The sequence below is a fragment of the Acomys minous genome (genome assembly GCF_964271855.1).
Source record: "Acomys minous genome assembly, chromosome: 16".
Lineage (NCBI taxonomy): Eukaryota > Metazoa > Chordata > Mammalia > Rodentia > Muridae > Acomys > Acomys minous.
The window spans coordinates 94,558,111-94,578,362 of record NC_140498.1 but is presented as its reverse complement, the minus strand read 5'-3'; the positions used below and the strand labels follow the sequence as shown (position 1 = coordinate 94,578,362).

Here is a 20,252-nt window from a genome sequence, read left to right as displayed (position 1 = left end):
ACCTCTGGCCTCTACATACATGTGCACTCACATGTGCACACACACACACACACATGCATGCACACACAGGAACATAAAAAACAGGGAAGAAAATGGAGAGGGAGAGCCAGGAGCCCTCCTGGAACTCACCATACTGATGGTGACGATTTCCTCGTAGGCCAGGGAGGCCTCTCCAGCAATCATGCCTGAGCCCCTCAGATTCTCCACACCCAGGCTGCTGTCCTTCCCGAGGATGTCCACGATGACATATCTGCAAGGCCAGATGTGACCAAAGTCAGGGCCCTTCTCAGAAAGAGCGAAAACAAACATGACCAGGAGACACACTTTCCCCACAGGTCCCAGGGCAGGACAACGAGCAAAGACAAACACTGGGACTCAGAACAGTCAGAGGCAGCCGGGCGTGGTGGCGCACGCCTTTAATCCCTGCACTCGGAAGGCAGAGGCGGGCAGACTGCTGTGAGTCCGAGACCAGCCTGGTCTACAGAGTGAGTCCAGGACAGCCAAGGCTACACAGAGAAACCCTGTTGAAATAAAGTCGGAGAGAGAGAGAGAGAGAGAGAGAGAGAGAGAGAGAGAGAGAGAGAGAGAAGATAAATAATAGATTGGTAGATGGATGGATAGATGGATGGATGTGAACCTTCATCCCCTGGGACATCATAAAAACCTAATGTACTTTTCTCTGCGTGAGCTGCTTTTTGAGTAAAGGGTGCTACGTGTACAAAGCTCAACAGAGAAAAAGAGAGGGGAGGAGAGAGGAGAGAGGAGGGGAGGAGCGAATCACTCAGCAAGAACCAGGATGAGTCACCTGGAGATTGTCCCAAATGGCCAAGTCATTAGCAGCTCACCTGGCCACTCAGGGGCCCACCACCCTCTGCCCAGCGACAGGGAGCTGGTTTCCCTATTGACGGCTGAGCTGAGAGGAAGCCCGGTCACGCCAGGGCACGCTGGTCAGGGCTGCGTTTACCTGGACTCGCCTTCATCCTCGACGTGCCTGCAGTGCACAGAGTTCTTGGAGCTGATCTGGGTGTAGTCTTGGGGCGTCAGGTACAGGTACCTAAATCCCTTAAAAACACACTTCAGTGAGCTGCGAACCCAGCTCCATGGACTCGACAGCCACTAGATGTTCTAAGGTCTCAGTACCATCCCGGGCGGCTGTTAATAAGATCAGATGCACAGGTGCACTCCTCAGGGTCCCGAGACCTGCAAACCACGGCGCCACTTCCACACGCTCTGCCTGCTTACGCACTGTGTAGGAAATGTGTGTGCGCGCACTCATGCGTGCACATGTGTGTCAGACAGCCCAAATGCCAGGGGCTGGAAGCACTTAAGATGCAAAAATATGTCTGAGCCTTGGAATACCTGATTCTCCATGCTGAGACGTCTTGGGGGTGGGACCCAAATCGAAACATGAGATCCATTCATGTCTTGTAGGTTAAAACGGCGGCTCCTAACCTCTATGAATGAGTGGTGTGGCTCAGCAGCAAAACTGCAGTTATGAAGTAACAACAAAATAAATGTATGGGGCTACAGAGCTGGCTCACAGGGAGCAGAGCTCACTGACTGCTCTTCCAGAGGTCCTGAGTTCAATTCCCAGAAACCACATGGTGGCTCACAACCATCTACAACGATATCTGGCGCCCTCTTCTGGCCTGCAAGTGTACATGCAGGCAGAGCACTGTAGACACAATAAATAAATATTTTAAAAATGAGAATTTTAAAAAAAAATAAATGTATGGTTGAGGGTTCATAAGGCCGCTGTGAACATGTGTTTTTCAGTGGTTATTAACTGCTTAAGGTAACCCTATAACATACTGTCGTGATTTTGGGTGTTTTCACTGTGAGCTCAGGTGCAGCTAGAATTTGCTACTTTAGGGATGAGATTAGTGACCAAAGGTTTCAGATTACGGAACATTTTGGATTTCAGATGTTTAGACTAAGAATGGAATAATAGTGTAGAAAAAAAGACAAATATAAAAATAATTTGCGACTCCTAAGGTGTTTTTTGTCTTTTTTAAAGCAGACAGTGTCACTCACTGCCTGGGGCACGTTCTATGGGAAAGTGACCAGCCCAATGTCTCACACCAGTAATGTGTGTCAACAACCCGAGCAACAGGGAGCGGAGAGGTGGAAAAAGACAGTTCCCCAGAAGTTTACGAGCCAGCCAGACTCAGAAAACCTGACAGATTTCGAGCCAAGGAGACCCTGCCTCAAACAGAAGGGGAAAGGTACCTGAGAAACACCACCTGAGGTTGCCCTCTGCCCTCTGCATGTATGTACATCACATAATCATGCACACATGGGCTCCCCCACACATGCACACATACATGACCTAAGGCTTCGGGGTAGGGCATTATCCACTTTGTGTTTCGGGTACACGTGGCTTCGTTACTATGCCCATGGGGGAGCTTTATAGCCACTTCCTGCTAATGACCGTGGCCCAAAGCATTTATTTTGTTTCTTGGTTTTGCTTTTTTTTAAAGACAAGGTCTCACTACTTAGGCCAGGTTGACCTTGAACACTTTTTATCTTTCTGCCTCTGGAGTGCCAGGAAGACAGACATGTGGCACCGCATCTGCTTCTGTGGATGCGAACTGCACAACGCACAGTGGGGTACTTACGCTCACTGTGCATCTGTGCCCTGCACTTAAAGATCCTTTCCCGCAGTCTAGCAGGAGCCAGAAACACCCTGTCAATGAGATGCAGGCTGTGTGTCTCTTACTGATGTGCATGGGGCCAGAAGCAATTTAGATTTTGAAATTTTTTTTCCAGACTGGTGTATTTGCATTAATAATGAGTTATCCTGGGCCTGGGCACCAGGTCTTAAGACAGCATTCACCTATGCTGCACGGACACCTCAGACACAGCATGCTCAGGCCCCGCTGTTCTGACTGAAACTCAGTGACTGGGCCGCGTGGACTGTCCACTTGGGACATCACGCCGGTTCTTATGCTTTGGATCGGGGAGCGTTTTGGATGTGGAGACACTGGGTTAGGAAGGCTCCATCCCACGAAGCCGCCAACCCCACCATGACGTACTTTGTGTGGATCCTCCGGGTCCACCCAAGCCACTTGGAATATCTGTTTGACTTCCTCGGCCAAGCCCATGCGAGCCCCACTGTTGGCTGCCAGGTAGATCTGGGGTATACCCTCTGCCCGGGCCATCTCAGACGCCCGCAGGTACAGGAAGTCCTCCCGTAGGCCGAAAGAGCCGATTTGGAAGGTGATATCGTTGCTGATGACAATGACGTCCCGCCCTTCTGGATACTCCGGGGTCTTAAACCTCATTTTGAAGGCCACCATGCCCACCTGGGAAAGAGACAAGTGCTAAGAAAATGGCTTTGGTTGTTCCAGGTGACATCTGAAGCAAGCTGACCTCACCTGGGTTCTGCCCACCTCCCACCTCATACCTTACGCCTACCTCACACCTCACACTTCATGCCCACCTCACACCTCACACCCACCTCATACCTCACACCCACCTCATGTTTACCTCATACCTCACACCTACCTCCCACCCACCTCATGCCCACTTCACACCTCTCACCCTCCTCACACTCACCTCACACCTCATACCCATCTCACGCCTCACATCCACCTCATATTTACCTCACACCTCACACCCACCTCTCACCCACCTCACACCCACCTCACACCCACCTCACACCCACCTCACACCCACCTCACACCCACCTCACACCCACCTCCCTCCTCATACCCACCTCTCACCCACTTCATACCTCACAACTCACACCCACCTCCCACCCGCCTCATGCCCACCTCACACCTCACTCCCACCTCTCACCCACCTCACACCCACCTCTCGCCCACCTCTCACCCACCTCTCGCCCACCTCACGCCCACCTCTCACCCACCTCACACCCACCTCACACCCACCTCCCTCCTCACGCCCACCTCCCTCCTCACACCCACCTCCCTCCTCACGCCCACCTACTACCTCATTCCCACCAGGAAGCCGGTTCATCTCCACCAGCTGGTCCTGCGAGTCCAAAACCAGCTCTGTGTACGTCAGGATATCTTTGGGGTATTTTTCTGGGGAGCCCCACAGTTTAAAGAGAGCCTGGGGGAAAGGAAACGCTTGGAGTCACGGGTTAGGGAAGCACTGGCCTTGCCAGTTGGAGATGACATGTCAGAGCACCAGGTGAAACTGCCCTGTTCTCATCCTCTTTTGAAATCATGAAATAGTTAAAGAACACACTCATGTTCACACACACAAATATATACATGCAACTCCACATGATGATGATGATGAAGACGTGGAAGGAAAAGATACACGTGTGTGTGTACATGTGTAGGTGTGTGTGTGTGTATGTGTAAGCCACAAGTTGATGTCTGGTGGTGTCCTCAATCACCTTCAACCTTGTACCTCTATTTTTTTTTTCTTTTTAAGACAGTGTCTCTCACTGAACCCGGAGCTCACTGGTTGTCTAGACTGGCTGCCAGCAAGTCCCAGGAATCCCCCTGCCTCTGCCTCTAAGTGCTCAGGATTACATGTGTATGCCACCATGCCTGGCTTTTTAAAGTGGGTGCTGTGGGGTCTGTAGTCGGGTCTTCCTGCCTGATTGACAGGCCTGTTACCCACTGAGCCACTTCCGCAGCCAGGATACGCCCATAACACCTCTGGCCTCAGGGGGCACCTGACTGAACGTGACACGGTGCAAATGCACACATGCGCATAAGTGAGAGTGAATAAAGAAACCCTGCCCACTTCCGATTATGTGCCTGTGTGTGCCAGGAAGTCCGATGCCCTGGAGCTGGCGGGCATCGGTACTGCGTCGCCTTCCCTACATTGTCTAAATGAGTGACCAGGAAAGCCGGACCAAACATTGCGCCCTTCCTGTCCTTCACTGTGCTACGGGCTGGCCTCCCAACTCCCACGCTCAAGTGATGCCACTGCCTCAGTCTCCCAGATAGCTGCCACTACAGGCAGGGGCCACAGCACCCGCCTCCCAGACATTGTCAATGAGTAGGGCAGAGATTCCTCAAAGCGGGTATCGACTGCACCAGGGTCAGTTTCCTGTCCTGATGACACACGGGCCAACCACAATGATCTGGTCACGTTGAAATGGCACACAGGAACATTTAGGTTTTTTTGTTTTTTGTTTTCTGTACTGTTTTTGTGATTTCGTGATTATCGTGAGACTAAGTACTTAAAAACAAAATGCACATTACATCTGCACATATGCACACGCACACACATGACGCCTCCTCTCCGTGCTCTGCCGAGCCTCAGAACAGAGCCTGGCAAGTAGCAGGCAATGTACAAATGAGCAAACAGATGAGAAGCGAGGGACGGGGGTGATGGCTCAGTCAGCAAAGCGGGGTCCCCACAAGTGTGAGGACCAATCCCCACCTGAGTAAAAGCCAGAGCTGGGGACACGGAGACAGGTGGAAGCCTGGGGCTCACAGGCCCTCACTCTGGCTAAATTGGCAACCTCCAGGCTAACTGAGAGACCCTGTCTTAAATTATAGGATGGAGAGCAATTAAAGAAGGCGCCTGATATTGACCTCTGTCCCTCACACGCACATGAACACATGTGCAACACACAACTTACACACACATACAAACACATGCCAAATATATAAACAAGCCAGAAGTAAAGATTAACATGTTGAGCAGTTTGTCATAGGTCACAGACTATGAGTTACTTTTCTTCCCCGCCACCCCCATTCCCTTTGGTTTTTTGTTTTGGTTTGTTTTTTGGTTTTTCGAGACAGGGTTTCTCTGTGTAGCCTTGACTGTCCTGGACTCGCTTTGTAGACCAGGCTGGCCTCGAACTCACAGCGATCCACCTGCCTCTGCCTCCCAAGTGCTGGGATTAAAGGTGTGTGCCACCACGCCTGGCTCAATTCCCACTGCTTTCTAAAGCTTCTATAGCATGTCACTTATCAACAGGATAAAATTAGGTTTATTTAGGGAAAGTACCAGGAAGCCATCCTGCAGTAATTAACTTCTCTCCAGGAAGACCTCACCTAGTCTCAGATGCATGACTTAGGACAAGAAACAGATCCTGAGGGGACGAGGGGAGAGTGCCCCCCTGGGAGAGTGGGTCACGTCCGAGCCCGCAGGACTTGCCTGCCGGAACATCTCTGGGAAGTCGTACACGTAGGTGGTCCCCAGGGACTGCGCCTGGAATCGCTTGGCCTGGAGCAGGTCCTTGGTGACGTACGGCGTGTTGATCAGCATCCCGTGCAGACTCCCTTGCTTGTTGCCGAAGGAGTGAAACATGATCTGGATGGAGAGAGAGAAGACACGGGAAGGGGCTGGAGGGGCGGCCCGGAGGTTAAGAGCGCCGGCTGCTCTTCCAGTGGACCTGGGTTTGAGTCCCACCCCGACCTGAGTCCTCAGGGAAAGCTCAGTGGAGAGGCAAATCCAGGTGCAGGGCTTATGCCCTTTGGCGTGTGGCAACCAGAGCAGGCAGGGGCTGTGGGAGGCAGGAGACAGAGCTCCAATATCACAACGGCAGCAAGACGCACCCCTGAGGGAGGCAGACAAGGGCCATCGGAATCCGTATGAGGTCTGTACTTGCGCAGTCAGCACTACACCGCTGTCACTTTACAGTTTGGATAGCGTACTGCGGTCAACTAAGATGTGTTTTCGGAGAGGCTGGGTGAGGGGTACACCCCACGTAATATTTTGTTCTGTATGACTTTTGCACCTTGAGAGTTATCTCATCGTCTCAAGTTTAAAATGCACGTACACACATATATTCAGGACCACACATACTTATGAAACACATATGCACATGTAAAATATCTTCGGGTTCATTTTCTGCGAGGTAGGTGGGGGAACACACACCCCTAGGCAGACAAGTGTGAGTTCTGCATATAGCAATCGCCACGCTTCCCACCCCCCCACCCCCCCACCCCCCGCCCACATCATGGCCACAGGATGGACTCTGCCACGGGGTGGGCTGCATGGTTCTGCCTAGGAGGGTGAACGGACCGAAAACTACCACATCCATCACACCCTAAAGCCCTCTATGGGAGGTCACCACAATTCAAAACAAAGCGAGCTGAGGGCTACGAAGCCGTCTTCAGCCCTCACCCTGATGCCCAGGATAGCCGCACCTGCTTAGACAAGCGAGGCTCTGGGGCTGCCCCGTCCTTACGTTTCCGGATCTGGAGTCGGTCACTTCCTTATAGAGGCTGATGTCCAGGTAGTAGCCAGACTCGTTGGTGATGAACAGGCGGATGGGGATAGCGCTGTCCGTGGTCGTGTGGCGGATGTTGATCTTCACCTCCGCCTGCAGCACACGGAGCTTCCACAGCCGGCTGCCGTAGCGCATGACCATGGCACGCACTGACTCCTCGATCTGCCGGGAAGCGCAGCAACGATCAGAGGCCCACCTCACACACCGAGGCAACAACCGACCTCGAGGGGACAGTGAGGTATGCAGGAGGCAAGAAGCCCGGCACGCAGTGCAAACCGTTAGCTGCTGATGACCAGTGGGGACGGAAGCCAGGGCGCGGACTCCCGTGTATCCGAGGTGCTCTACCACTGAGCTGCCTCCCCAGTGACAGGGTGACAGTAAGGAAAACTGATATTCACGCGCCACCCCATCTTTCTGTGCCTCTCAGGCCATGCAGAGTTTTCCTCTGGACTCAGGAGACAGGTCAGGCCAGGGCACCTCATGGGTCGTTCATGGGTCCTCATGGGTCCTGTGAATCCTACAGATACTGAGGCCTTTTCTGGTGCCAGAGTCAGTGTAAAGCCTGCCTACTGAGGAGCTGGCCTATGCACATCACCCGGGCCTCAGAGCCTGGAGCTAAGATGGCGTGCGAGCTCGGCAGGCGTTCTAGGCGCGCATGTTTTCCGAGCCCAAACATCTGGGCTAGGTTTTTTCTCTCCTGACTCTCAGCTAACCGCATTCTCATCCTGGAACTCCGGGCTGGAGGGGCCAGGGGACGCAACACTAAAGCAGCGTGGTGTGGAGAACCGTGGGAAAATGCACCCGGACCCTGGGGGAGCCCCCCGACCCCCGTGGTACAACCTTGAGCGGGTCCATGATGACGGTGGGCACAAAGTTGAGGAAGATGTGGTTGCAGTCAGTGCGCACGCTGGTGTTGTTGAACGCCACCTCCAGCTCGTCCATGGCTTCCAGCAGCAGCCGCTCGCCCTCATTCTGCAGATACTCGAAGGAGGCTTCCTGCCAAAGGGTGAGAAGGCTGGCTCAGCCACAGGGCTTGCAGGGGAGGGAGGGGGAGGAGGAGGGAGGGGAGGAGGGGGGATGGAAAGGAGGGGGGTGGAAGTGGGGAGGAGGAGGAGGGGGAAGGGACAGGACACACGAGGACAGACAGACAGACAGACAGACAGACACACACACACACACACACACACACACACATACACACACACACACTCCTGCTCCCCTCCTCCCTCCTGGTACATCTGGTGAGAGACAGCAGAGCCCTGCTGAGGGCAGGAAGGAGCAGAGCCTGCATTCTATCCTCCACCCTGAGGCTCTGACAGCTGTGGCATCAGGGCATGCTCAGGAGACAGCTCGGCCTGCTGGGAAAGGTGCTCATTTGCTGCCGTTTGATGACTTGAGTTCAGTCTCCAGAACCCACACAGTAGGACAGAACTCACTCCCACAAGTTGTCCCCTGACCTCTACACAGGTACTATGGTGCTCCCACCCTAAATAAGTACATATATAAATGTAATTTTTAAAAATTGGAGTGCCAGCTGTGGTGGCACACGCCTTTAATCCATGCCCTCGGGAGGCAGAGGCAGGTAGATCACTGTAAGTTCGAGGCCAGCCTGGTCTACAAAGTGAGTCTAGGACAGCCAGGGCTACAAAGAGAAACCCTGTCTCAAAAAAACCAAAATAAATAAATAAATAAATAAAATAAAAATAAATAAATACTTGTCAATGGCAGACTGGATGTTTTTTTCATCACTCCCCCACCCCAACACACACACTGTGTCCATGGGCACGTGAAGAAATGGGATGGAGTTTGTATCATGACTGGGTCTTTGTTCACATAGAGCGTGGTCCACAGATAAAATGGTAATTGTTGTGAGTGTCCTACGCACACTGGCTCTGGCCTTCAGCGGTACAGCTTCCATTTTGGGATGGGGTCACCTCTAGGAAGGTCACCAGTAGGGTTAGCCTCTCCATAGCAAAATTCTTGGTTTCTTTGTTTTGTTGTTGTTTGAGACAGGGTTTCTCTGTGTAGCATTGGCTGTCCTGCACTCACTCTATAGACCAGGCTGGCCTCCAACTCACGAGATCCACTTGCCTCTGCCTCCCAAGTGCTGGGATTAAAGGTGTGTGTGTGTGTGTGTGTCTGTGTGTGTTACAATATGCATGTACATATGTGGTATGTGCTCTGTGTTCATGTATGGCTGTACATGTGTGCACCAATGCCCAGGCATGTGTGAACACATGTGTTTAGGCCTGATGTTGACGTTAATTGTCTTCCTCTACTTTCTTTTTAATTTTGTTTTGGTTTGGTTTGGGTTTTTTGTTTTATTTTTTGAGACAGGGTTTCTCTGTGTAGCCTTGGCTGTCCTGGACTCACTTTGTAGACCAGGCTGGCCTTGAACTCACAGAGATCCGCCTACCTCTGCCTCCCAAATGCTGGGATTAAAGGCATGCGCCACCACGCCCGGCTTACTTTCTTTTTAATTTTTAAATTATGTGTCTGTGTGAGGTTATGTGGGGGGGGGGGTTACATGTGTGTGTCTGTGTGTGTGTGTCTGTTTGAGGTTATATGTGTGTATCTGTGTGTGTATGTCTGTTTGAGGTTATATGTGTGTGTCTGTGTGGGGTTACACGTGTGTGTGCCTATGTCTGTGTGAGGTTATGTGTATGTATCTGTGTGTGTGTCTGTGTCTGTGTGGGGTTACATGTGTGTGTGTGTGTCTGTGTGGGGTTACATGTGTGTGTGTGTGTGTGTGTGTGTGTGTGTGTGTGTGTGTCTGTGTCTGTAGGGTTACGTGTGTGTGTGTCTGTGTGTGTCTGTGTCTGCGTGGGGTTACATGTGTGTGTGTCTGCGTCTGTGTGGGGTTATATGTGTGTGTCTGTGTCTGTGTGAGGTTACATGTGTGTGTGTCTGTCTGTGTGTGTGTCTATGTGGGGTTATATGTGTGTGTCTGTATCTGTATCTGTGTGAGGTTATGTGTGTGTATGTCTGTGTGTGTGTGTCTGTATCTGTGTCTGTGTGAGGTTACATGTGTGTGTGTCTGACTGTGTGTGTGTCTATGTGGGGTTATATGTGTGTGTCTGTATCTGTGTCTGTGTGTGTGTGTGTGTATGTCTGTGTGTGTGTGTGTGTGTGTGTCTGTGTGGGGTTACATGTGTGTGTGTGTCTGTGTGGGGGGGGTTATGTGTGTGTGTGTGTGTGTGTGTCTGTGTGGGGTTACATGTATGTGTGTGTGTGTCTGTGTCTGTGTGGGGTTACGTGTGTGTGGGGGGGGTTACGTGTGTGTGTGTGGTGCCCGCTGGAGTCCAGGAGTGTCAGGTGGAGTTACGAGCAGCCGAGGCTCTAGTCCTCCACACTATCTCTTGGCACAGCTTCTCCCACTAGACTTAGAACTTGCCAACTCGGCTACCCCAGCCAGCCTACTTGCTCTGGGAATTCCACCACACCTGCCTGGTTTTATGTAGGTTCTGGGCTCTGAACCCCACTCCTCAGGCTCCCCTGGCAAGTGCTTTACCTAGCGAGCCACCTCCCCGGCCCCTCGCTTGACTTTAAACTGACTTGTAACCGCAAACATGGGAAATTCCCGGAACAGGTCACTAGCTTTCCAGCCCTCAGCTCTCTTCTCACACAGAAGGTGTCACACAACACAAGGATCCGACTGAGGCCCCACTGGGCTGGGGTGTCTGTAAGGGCAGGGCACACCTGCTGATCCCCAGCATGGGCCAGGTGGGAACTGGGGGATGGGGGGTGGGGATGAGGTGGGGGAGGGGCGCCCTGTGTGGCCTTACCTTGGTGATCAGGTCTGAGTGCCGAATGATGGCTCGGATAAAGAACCTGTGGTCAGTCACCTCCAGCCCTCCCTTCACCTTGGCGGCTCCCAGGTAAAGGTGCATCTTATGGTTGGCACAGGGCACGGCCGTCAGGTCGAAGTTGCGCATCCTGCTCAGCTCCAGCTGGAAAGCCAGGGCGGGCTCCAAGTGGCGATAAATGCGGTCTTCTGCAAACTGTAGGCCGGCCGGAGAGAGGACAGTCCGTTTGACACTCTAACGACACACACCTGCATGGTCCAGGCTCCGTGCTGCCAACCCCTGGAGCTCGAAGGTGAGCCATTCACTGTGCCACCTCCTCACCACCAACCTCCGAGGCTCGAGAGGCTTTGGAGGTCACAGGCATTGCAAGACCAATGCCTGGGGGCACCCTGCTTGCCCCAGGACATGCCAGAGCCACGAGGTTGCTGTCGGTCAGCATCTCATAGTTTTCAACTTCTGACCCCTAGCATCTTCATGCAAGTGAGTCCCCCAAGGGAATCAACGGGCAGTTTCGGAAGCTGTTCCCCTGTCCCCTCCCCTCCAAAACGGAAGGGGTGTTTAAATGAGTAAAGCAGACCCTTGATCAATCAAACTACAAAATGCTGAACTTCGATAGCTCTTGGATCTGTGCTGGGAGTGAGGTCACTCGCTCTAGAACAGGAAGGTCAGCAAAGGGCTGGGTACCGAATGCTTTAGGGTGATGACAGTGTGAAAAACCTCGGGATCTATCTAACCAAATGGCTGTATCTGTCTTCCAATACAGATTTATTTATAAAGTAGGCAGCCAGAAACCAGCTTACTGAGCACTGCAGCAAACACAAAACTTATCAAGTGAGCAGGAGGCCTGTATGTCTGAACTTGGTGCTGCAGGAGACAGAAGAGGGGGGTGGGCGGAGCTGGGGCAGGGGGTGGGGGGTGTCCTTCTGGCAGTGTGGTTCCAGGGAAGAGTGGGGGGTACAGGGGGGAGGGGGTCCCACGCCTCAGGCTCTGAGCATGCCTGCCGGGCTGGGGCTCATACCTCATCTCTCGCTCTGAAAGTGAAGAACTTGGGAAATTCTCTCTGCAAAAGGAAATCAGCGCAAGAGGCGATTACGTGAGGCAAGGCTCAAACCCTTTCCCTGTGCACTCTGTGGTCACTAAGGACGGTGCAGGCTACTTCCAGGATAAGTCATCTGGAAAGATTGTTCTAGCAATCAATTGCTTCCACCCCACCCCCACCCCCAGAGAATAAATATCAGATGCCTGGCCTCGAGGCTCAGGGACTAGACAACACCATGAACCAAGAATTGGGACTGACCTCTTGGGCAATAAGGAATGTGATTCTTCGCAGTCCGTAGTCCACAAGGATGCGCCTCTGCAAAGAAAAGCACAGACACAGTGGACGGTTATTTGGTCAGTAAAGGCCTAATGTGTGTTGCAATGTGGAAGGACCCTGGAAGCAAACTAGGAAGGCTGTGGGAGGGCTTCCGTTCTGTGCTCCAGAGGGGAAATGTTCTAAAACTGGCGGTCTTGTGAGGGCTGTGCAGCTCTGCGCACACACTTAAGATGCACCAAAATGTATATTTTGTGACTTTCTTCCTTTTTTTTTTTTTGTAGTAGTGGGATTTGAACCTAGAACCTACAGTATGGCAGGCAAGAGCTCTAGTGCGGAGCTATATCCTCAGCCTGAGCTCAATGGCTGTGTTCCATACTGGGTAAATTATATTTTAACAAAGCAAATGCTGTGTGCACTACCAGTCGTGAGATTTGCAGGCAAAAGTGTGGACTGTGATGCTATGGACAGAAAATCCAAGGTCAAACTAAGTCAGGACACAGCCACAGTGTCTTCCGGGGACCAGAGTCCACTTCTGGTCTGAACACTGGTCAGCAGATTAAAGATCTGTCAAGCTGTATCTACGCACGACCCAAGGGTTCCTCAGATTTCAATTAGATGCTACATGAGAGAAGCACAGACTTGCTCTCAGCAAACACTACAGTACACAGGTGAGTGGGGAAAGGAAAGCGCACAGGACAAGAAAATAGGGTGGTTGTTTTTCAGCCACCTGTAGCTCCAGGTCCAAGGGACCCATGCCCTCTTCTGGCTCTGATGGGGCTGCACACAGGTGGTACATGTATGCACACACAAACACACACACACACACACACACACACACACACTGCATACATATGATGCACAGACACACACGAAGGCAAAACACCCATATACATAACTTTTTTTTTTTGTTTTTTTTGAGACAGGGTCTCTCTGTGTAGCCTTGGCTGTCCTGGACTCACTTTGTAGACCAGGCTGGCCTTGAACTCACAGAGATCCGCCTGCCTCTGCCTCCCGAGTGCTGGGATTACAGGCGTGCACCACCATGCCTGGCCTATATAACATTTTAAAAGAAAAAAAAATTTTTAAGAAATAACAACAAAGGCACTAAAGTGTGTGAGCAGCTAGGTCACCAGGTCTTTGCCAGGGATGCCGTGTGCCCGTGAGTGAATGCCTGTGTGGGTGTGCGTGTGAGTTGTATGCGTGCCCAAGAGTGAATATGTGGGGATGTGTGTGCCTGAGTTGTACATGTGCAAATGTGCACAGACATGCCTAACACAAAACACCTGTGACCACTCTAAAAGGCAAAGTCTCCACTTCCCCTGCACAGTCTCTTAGATGCACTCTCTGTTCTACCTAGGCAAGCAGGGCATAACCTTGGTCATCCAATCACTAACTCATCCCGGGGGAGACACTCAGCCTGCATCAGCGCTGAAGATGTGGGGGCTCCCTGTGTTCAGCCGCCTTTGCCCAAGGACTACAAGGACGAGAAGAGTTAGGGAGGGGACACCAGGCCTGTGCTGCTGAAACTCCCGGGTCCAGCTCAGGTGCACAGCACCCTCAACCAGGCCCAGCCCTCCCCTCAGAAGGAACCTGTCTTCTCCATGGTTACCATGGAAACCGACTGAAGCTTAGACCCTTGCAAGTGTGAAAGGCTTTGAGGTGGAGCCTCTAAGTCAGGTCCCTGGGTCCTCTAAGTCAGGTCCCTGGGTCCTGGGGACAACACCCTTGGAGAGGGCCAGCGGTCCAACAGGAGAGAGTCAGTTCATTGCAGGGGGGTGGGGGGGGGACGGGTTTATACTGAGAGCAACTGCAGCCCCCTCATTTTGACATGGATCTTCTCAGTGGACTAGTATCCAAATGCAGGGAGCTGGGGGTGGGGGGCTGTGGTGAGTACTGGACACAGTTGGTGGCATAGCCTCCAGGACCATGGGCTACATATGTTTTTAACTTAGATTTATGTTACACATATGAGTGTTAGGTTTCTATGTATATCTGTGTACCACAGTGCTACAGATGGTTGTGAGCTGCCATGTGGGTGCTGGGAACTGAACCTGAGTCCTCTGCAAAAACAGTAAGAGCTCTGAACTGCTGAGCTCTCTCTCCAGCGCCCCCACAAACTTTGTTCTTTATTCCCAGCCTCGGGTGTTTTGTGACAGCAACACAAAGGTCAAGACAGCCTGTCCTCTGACCCCAAGAGGTACAGCGGAGTACCTTGGACTGTACGAAGGCACGGAAGACTGGCACCAACGCCTCGTCCTCAGGGTGGTCAGCACACTGGATGGCCACGTTCAGGATGTGGATGGGTTCTTCTAGAAGGTTCTACAAGAGAAAAACAAGGGCTGTGGGCAAGAGGGCAGGGCTGTAGCCTGCCCCTCTCCCAACGCTGCAGAATGCCCACTGGACTTACCTTGCCATCGTCCTCTGAGTACAGGGAAGTGCAGGCCTTGCTGAAGAGGGGCGTGTCTGTAGGCACATTGGCAAAGCAGGAGATGACCTCATCAAAGTTCCTGGCGTGGGAAGGACAGGGGAAAGCTGAGGGACCTCTGCCTCAAAAGGGTGTGGCCGGTCTCTGCAGTGCTATAGCAAGCCAGAACTTCGGGCTCCTGTCTAGCCAAGTCCCTTAGGACCATGGACCAACCTTTCCCATCCCTCCCCATGGAGTCTGTAATCCTTTTTGTTTGTTTTTTGGTGTGTTTCTTGTTTGTTTGTTTTGTTGTTTTGTTTTGTTTTTTCAAGACAGGGTTTCTCTGTGTAGTCCTGGCTGTCCTAGACACGCTTTGTAGACCAGGCTGGCCTCGAACTCACAGAGATCTGCCTGCCTCTGCCTCCCAAGTGCTGGGATTGAAGGCGTGCGCCACCACGCCTGGCGAGTCCGTAATTCTTAACTGCCTGCGTCGGGGTCTCCCTGAGCCCGAGTGTTAATAACGGAGGAGTGTCGGTGTTAGAGGCGGGGCCATGCAACCCCTACACCGTGCGTACCTGGTGAATTCCTCAAATCTCCTGAAGGCGACCATGGCCCCCATGCGTTGGCACAGCGGGGAGAAGCCGCTGTCCATGAAGAGCTCCTTGCTGTGCCTCAGCAGGTCAGGGTTCGAGACGCTGATGGGCATGGCCATCCTGCGGGGGCGACAAGAAAGGGAGACTGAGGCAGCCGCTGCTGACCTGCCCTAGGAGCTCTTCCCGTGGAGGATGCATCGGGAAGCCGGAGCAGGATAAGGTCCTTCCCCAGGTGGGGCCTGAAGTGGGAACTACGAGGGGAGACTTGCGGCTTGGTGGGCGCTGAGGGTCACATCAGGTGCCTCAGGGCCTAGAGTAGCCGAGGAGCCAGGAGCTGAGTGAGTGGCTGGGTGAATGAACCAACGATGCCCACACAAACAAGTTCAGTCCCACGGTCAATCCAAAGAGGTGAACAAAGACACAGAGAAGTCAAGCTCCCAGCCTCAGTTTCCCCTGGATTTGATCCTGGGATCACCCCCCCCAGGCCTCACCCCCTTTACTTTTCTCCCCCCATCAAAACTCCCTCTTGGGATAAACCCAGCGGCTGTTAAGGGTTTAGAGGAAGCAATGCGTCCCAGCCACGTGAGGTGCGGAAGTGGTGAGTCCAGAAAGTGCCAAAAAGAATGTGCGCTGTACCGGATGCTCTGGACCCAAGTGTGGGATATGGGGTTGCTTTTAGTTTGTCCACAGCTGTTAACTACGATGGCCTGGGTGGGCTCAGAGATGGGCGTGGTCTTTGCCAGCTGCAGAGGACTCAGAGAGGGTTTAGATGCCAGAACCCTGAGAGGAAGTGGGGTCTGAGGAGGAAGAGGACGGCTGCTGGGTCATCCTGCTGCTGTGTTTGCTGCTTGCTGGTTTGCTAATCAGCTGGCCCACCGGCTAGACTCACTACGAACAATGGACTCACCCCAAGGAACTAAGTCTAAAGAGGTCTATGTCCCTGTCCCCCATAACCCTGTCCTCCTACCTAGTGTTTGGGGGGCTGGAAGTTATTAGGGTGGATAAGGGTTGGAAGGGAGGTAGAGGTATAAGAAACCCAAATAAAGTAGATAAAAGCAGCCAGGTGCGGTGGCGCACACCTGTAATCCCAGCACTCGGGAGGCAGAGGGCAGGCAATAGCTGTGAGTTCGAGGCCAGCCTGGTCCTCCCTAAGATAGTATGTGACCCCCATATCCCGTAGGGAAGTCACAGCCTCTTCTCCCAGCTGCACTCACTCTTCAGACCAAACAGTCAAGACAGAAAACAATTCTTGTGGGACAGACAATTTCAAAATTCTACACAGCACGCACCCAGGCTACTATTTTCTTTTCTTTTCTTTCCTTTTTTGTTTGTTTGTTTGTTTTTGGTGTTTTGTGGTTTTGTTTTGTTTTGTTTGTTTGTTTGTTTGTTTGTTTTGATACAGGGTTTCTCTGTGTAGCCCTGGCTGTCCTAGACTCACTTTGTAGACCAGGCTGGCCTCGAACTCACAGTGATCCACTTGCCTCTGCCTCTGAGTGCTGGGATTAAAGGTGTGCGCCACCATGCCAGGCTCTTTTCTCTTTTTTTAAAGATTTATTTATTTATTATGCATACAACATTTTGCCTGCATGTACACCTGCACTCCAGAAGAGGGCACCAGATCACATTATAGATGGTTGTGAGCCACCATGTGGTTGCTGGGAATTGAACTCAGGACACCTGGAAGAGCAGACAGTGCTCTTAACCTCTGAGCTATCTCTCCAGGCCTAGGCTACCATTTTCAAAATAGCTGAATCAGTACAACACTTGCCTCACAATGAGGCAGGGTACTGCAAGCCTTTAAAAAGAAAAATATAAGGTTAAAAAAAATAGTCAAGACGAAGAAGCTACCTTGCTATCCTAAAGCCAACAGGAAGAAAAACCACTTTTAAAATCCCAAGTGAGGGGTCGTGGTGGGTGTGTAAAGGCACTTGCTGCGTACTGAGTTCCACGAGGCACTTGCCTTTATACACAAGCCTGATGGTGTGAGGTCCATCTCCAGAACCTATGTAAGGGCGGGAGAAAAGAACCTCTTCCACAAGGTTGTCCTCTGACCTCCACACACTCACTGTGGCTCATGCACATATTACACACACACACCCATACACACATGTCACACACACACACACACACACACACACACATGTCACACACACACACACCCATACACACATGTCACACACACACACACCCATACACACATGTCACACACACACACCCATACACACATGTCACACACACACACACCCATACACACATGTCACACACACACACCCATACACACATGTCACACACACACACCCATACACACGTCACACACACACACACCTGCACACATGTCACACACACACCCACACACCCATACACACATGTCACACACACACCCATACACACATGTCACACACACACACACACCCATACACACATGTCACACACACACCTGCACACACATCACACACACTTGCATACCTCATAGTCACACACATACATGTCACACACTTGTATACACACACTTGCACACATATCACACACTTGCACATGTCATACATACACCTGCACACCACTCACACTCACACATACACATGTCAATACACATCACATACACCTGCACACACATCTCACATATACCATCTCTCTTCTCACACTCACACACACCTGCACATGTCACAGTCATACTCACACATACATGACATACATCTCACACACCTACATACACACACTTGCACACATATCACACACACACACCTGCACACCTCACACATTCACACATGTCACACACACACACACACACACATCTCACATACACATCTCTCGGACGCACGCGTACACACACACACACAAAAAACAAAAGCCTAAGAGAACCAGGAAAGCCCGCTCAAAAACACAGACCCTGCCTCCTGTAGACAAAATCTGTGGAACCCAAGTCACATGACCTCCATTCCAGGCGCAACTGAGGCTCTGGGAAACCCAATAAGAACCCACAACAGTGAAGCCAGGAAGAGTGGCAGTTAGGGAGGACATGGCTACATTCTAGAAGGTTCTGCAGTCAACCTGGCTTCTGAAATAAGAGGGGTTAAAGAGAGTGTGAGCAGTGTGCAGACAGACGACCTTGTGAACACACTGAGGGCTCCCAGAGGACACAGACAAGTCACACCCTGGGCCCTGCTTCTGGCTCCCAGCAGCCCCTGGGTCAGAGCTCTGAGAGGAGACCATGATTCGCGCTCAGGTTCCTACACTCAGCCTGTGGGTGGAAGGAGATCCGGGATTCTGTTCTTTGAAACAGAGATGAGAGACACATTGGTCATCTGATGGAAGGGCTGAGGGGAGTGAGAACACAGAGGCTGCACATGGCGGCCAGCCCGTGTTACAAGTCAGTTACTCTGTAAGAGTGCAAGTCAAACCCACTCAGCGACGGCAGACACAGCTTCATCTGTATCAGGCACTGCTCTGGGCGTGTTGCCTCATTTACTTATTTTTCCCAGTGGTCTAGGACAGCTTGGGCTACTATAGTGATAGAACATTCCAGAACTCTGTGCTATATGGCAGCCAAGATCCACACATGGTGGTTGTGCACTTTAAAAATGTTTGTTTTTATTACATCGTGTGTGTGTGTGTGTGTGTGTGTGTGTGTGTGTGCACGCGCGCGCGTGCGTGCACATGCATGCACCTGCCATGGTGCACATGCCAGAGGACAACTTCTAAGAGTCAGCTTTTTCCTTCTGTCATGTGAGTTCCAAGGATCTGAGCTCAGCCTGTTGGACTTGGTGGCAAGTGTCTTTACCTGCTGCGTCATCTCCCAAGCACTTTAAATGCTACCATGTGACTGAGGGTCACACTGTCACTTCATGTTTATTCATTGCTTAAGGCAGCGCCTGTGAGTCACTGGACTGGAGGAGGAGGATGAAGAAGAGGAGGAGGAGGGAAGAGGAGGGAGGAGGAGGGAGGAGGAGAGAGGAGGAAGGAGGAGGAGGAGAAGGAAAAGGACAGAGGGAGGAGGAGCCACTCCATAGATGTGCCTGCAAGGCTGCAGGAGACCTACAGTGAGGAAGGGGTCTCCCCAGCTGGATCCTTCCAGAGACAAGACAAAGAAACAAGGAGAAACCAGTCCATACCGGTTGGGGTGGGAAGACGGCAGCATGAACTGGAACTCCACCACACAGGTGCCGTCCGGGAGCTCCCGGTGCTGCAGGCTGTTTAGCTCGTAGGCGATGTAGCCTCTCCGCACATAAACCTGACAGAGCAGAAGACGACGGCGGACAGTCAGGGACCAGCGGATGCTGAGGGGAGAAGGGCTGTGCACGGGTCCTCTACAGGGCTCTCTAAGCTGCATGAAAGGGGATTTCTCAAGAGACTAAATAGCAAACATTTCAGACTTTGGGAGACATCATTTCTGCTGAAGCGATCAGATTCTGCCATTGTAGCATGGAAGCTGTCATGAAAAAAAAATGAGTGTATGTGTCTGTGTTCTAATAAAACTTTATTTAAAAGAAATAAACAGTGGCATAGCTAGCGCATGGGCTGTAGTCTATTATCTTCACCCTAACCAACTGAAATGTAACGTAAGCCATATAATTTTAAATTCGTGGTAGCCACTTAGGGGGGAAATATTTTCTCTTGAACTCTTTTTCTCACACATAAAAACTGAGTTTATTAACTAAATGAAGTTTTTTAAAGCTAGAAAACTCCCTCACAGATAAGCCTGGGAATTAACACTTGTCAAAACAGTGTCCGATGGGGTGCACTGGGCCTTGCAAGTGAGGTCTTTAAAAAGCAACAACTGCAGGCCCAGGACCCCTTGCAGCTGTCACATGATCAAAAGCCCAGACTAGTGTCCATAAAGACCTAGGCAAGCCTGGCACGGCGTGGTGACCTACAGGGTCTCAAAGATGCACGAAAAGACAGGGACCCACGAGGAGTAGTGACCCTGAGCTTGAGGGCCAAGGGCGAGAGCAAACTGTCAGCCACC

General features: G+C 51.8%; 1 protein-coding gene across 6 annotated transcripts in view; it reads right to left on the bottom strand.

Moving 5' to 3' along the window:
• Nucleotides 1-20,252, bottom strand: part of ACACB (acetyl-CoA carboxylase beta) — a 106,133-nt gene that overhangs the window by 13,781 nt on the left and 72,100 nt on the right. For all 6 annotated transcript variants that reach the window (XM_084761394.1, XM_084761393.1, XM_084761395.1 and 3 more), the window contains 14 exons: nt 19,399-19,517; nt 15,272-15,409; nt 14,700-14,799; nt 14,504-14,611; nt 12,275-12,331; nt 11,996-12,037; nt 10,957-11,172; nt 8,012-8,167; nt 7,130-7,333; nt 6,094-6,249; nt 3,955-4,077; nt 3,036-3,305; nt 965-1,062; nt 130-250 (listed from right to left, as the gene is read on the bottom strand). In XM_084761394.1, coding sequence (XP_084617520.1) covers nt 130-250; nt 965-1,062; nt 3,036-3,305; nt 3,955-4,077; nt 6,094-6,249; nt 7,130-7,333; nt 8,012-8,167; nt 10,957-11,172; nt 11,996-12,037; nt 12,275-12,331; nt 14,504-14,611; nt 14,700-14,799; nt 15,272-15,409; nt 19,399-19,517 — 1,908 coding nt within the window. The remainder of the gene's footprint in view (nt 1-129; nt 251-964; nt 1,063-3,035; nt 3,306-3,954; nt 4,078-6,093; nt 6,250-7,129; nt 7,334-8,011; nt 8,168-10,956; nt 11,173-11,995; nt 12,038-12,274; nt 12,332-14,503; nt 14,612-14,699; nt 14,800-15,271; nt 15,410-19,398; nt 19,518-20,252) is intronic.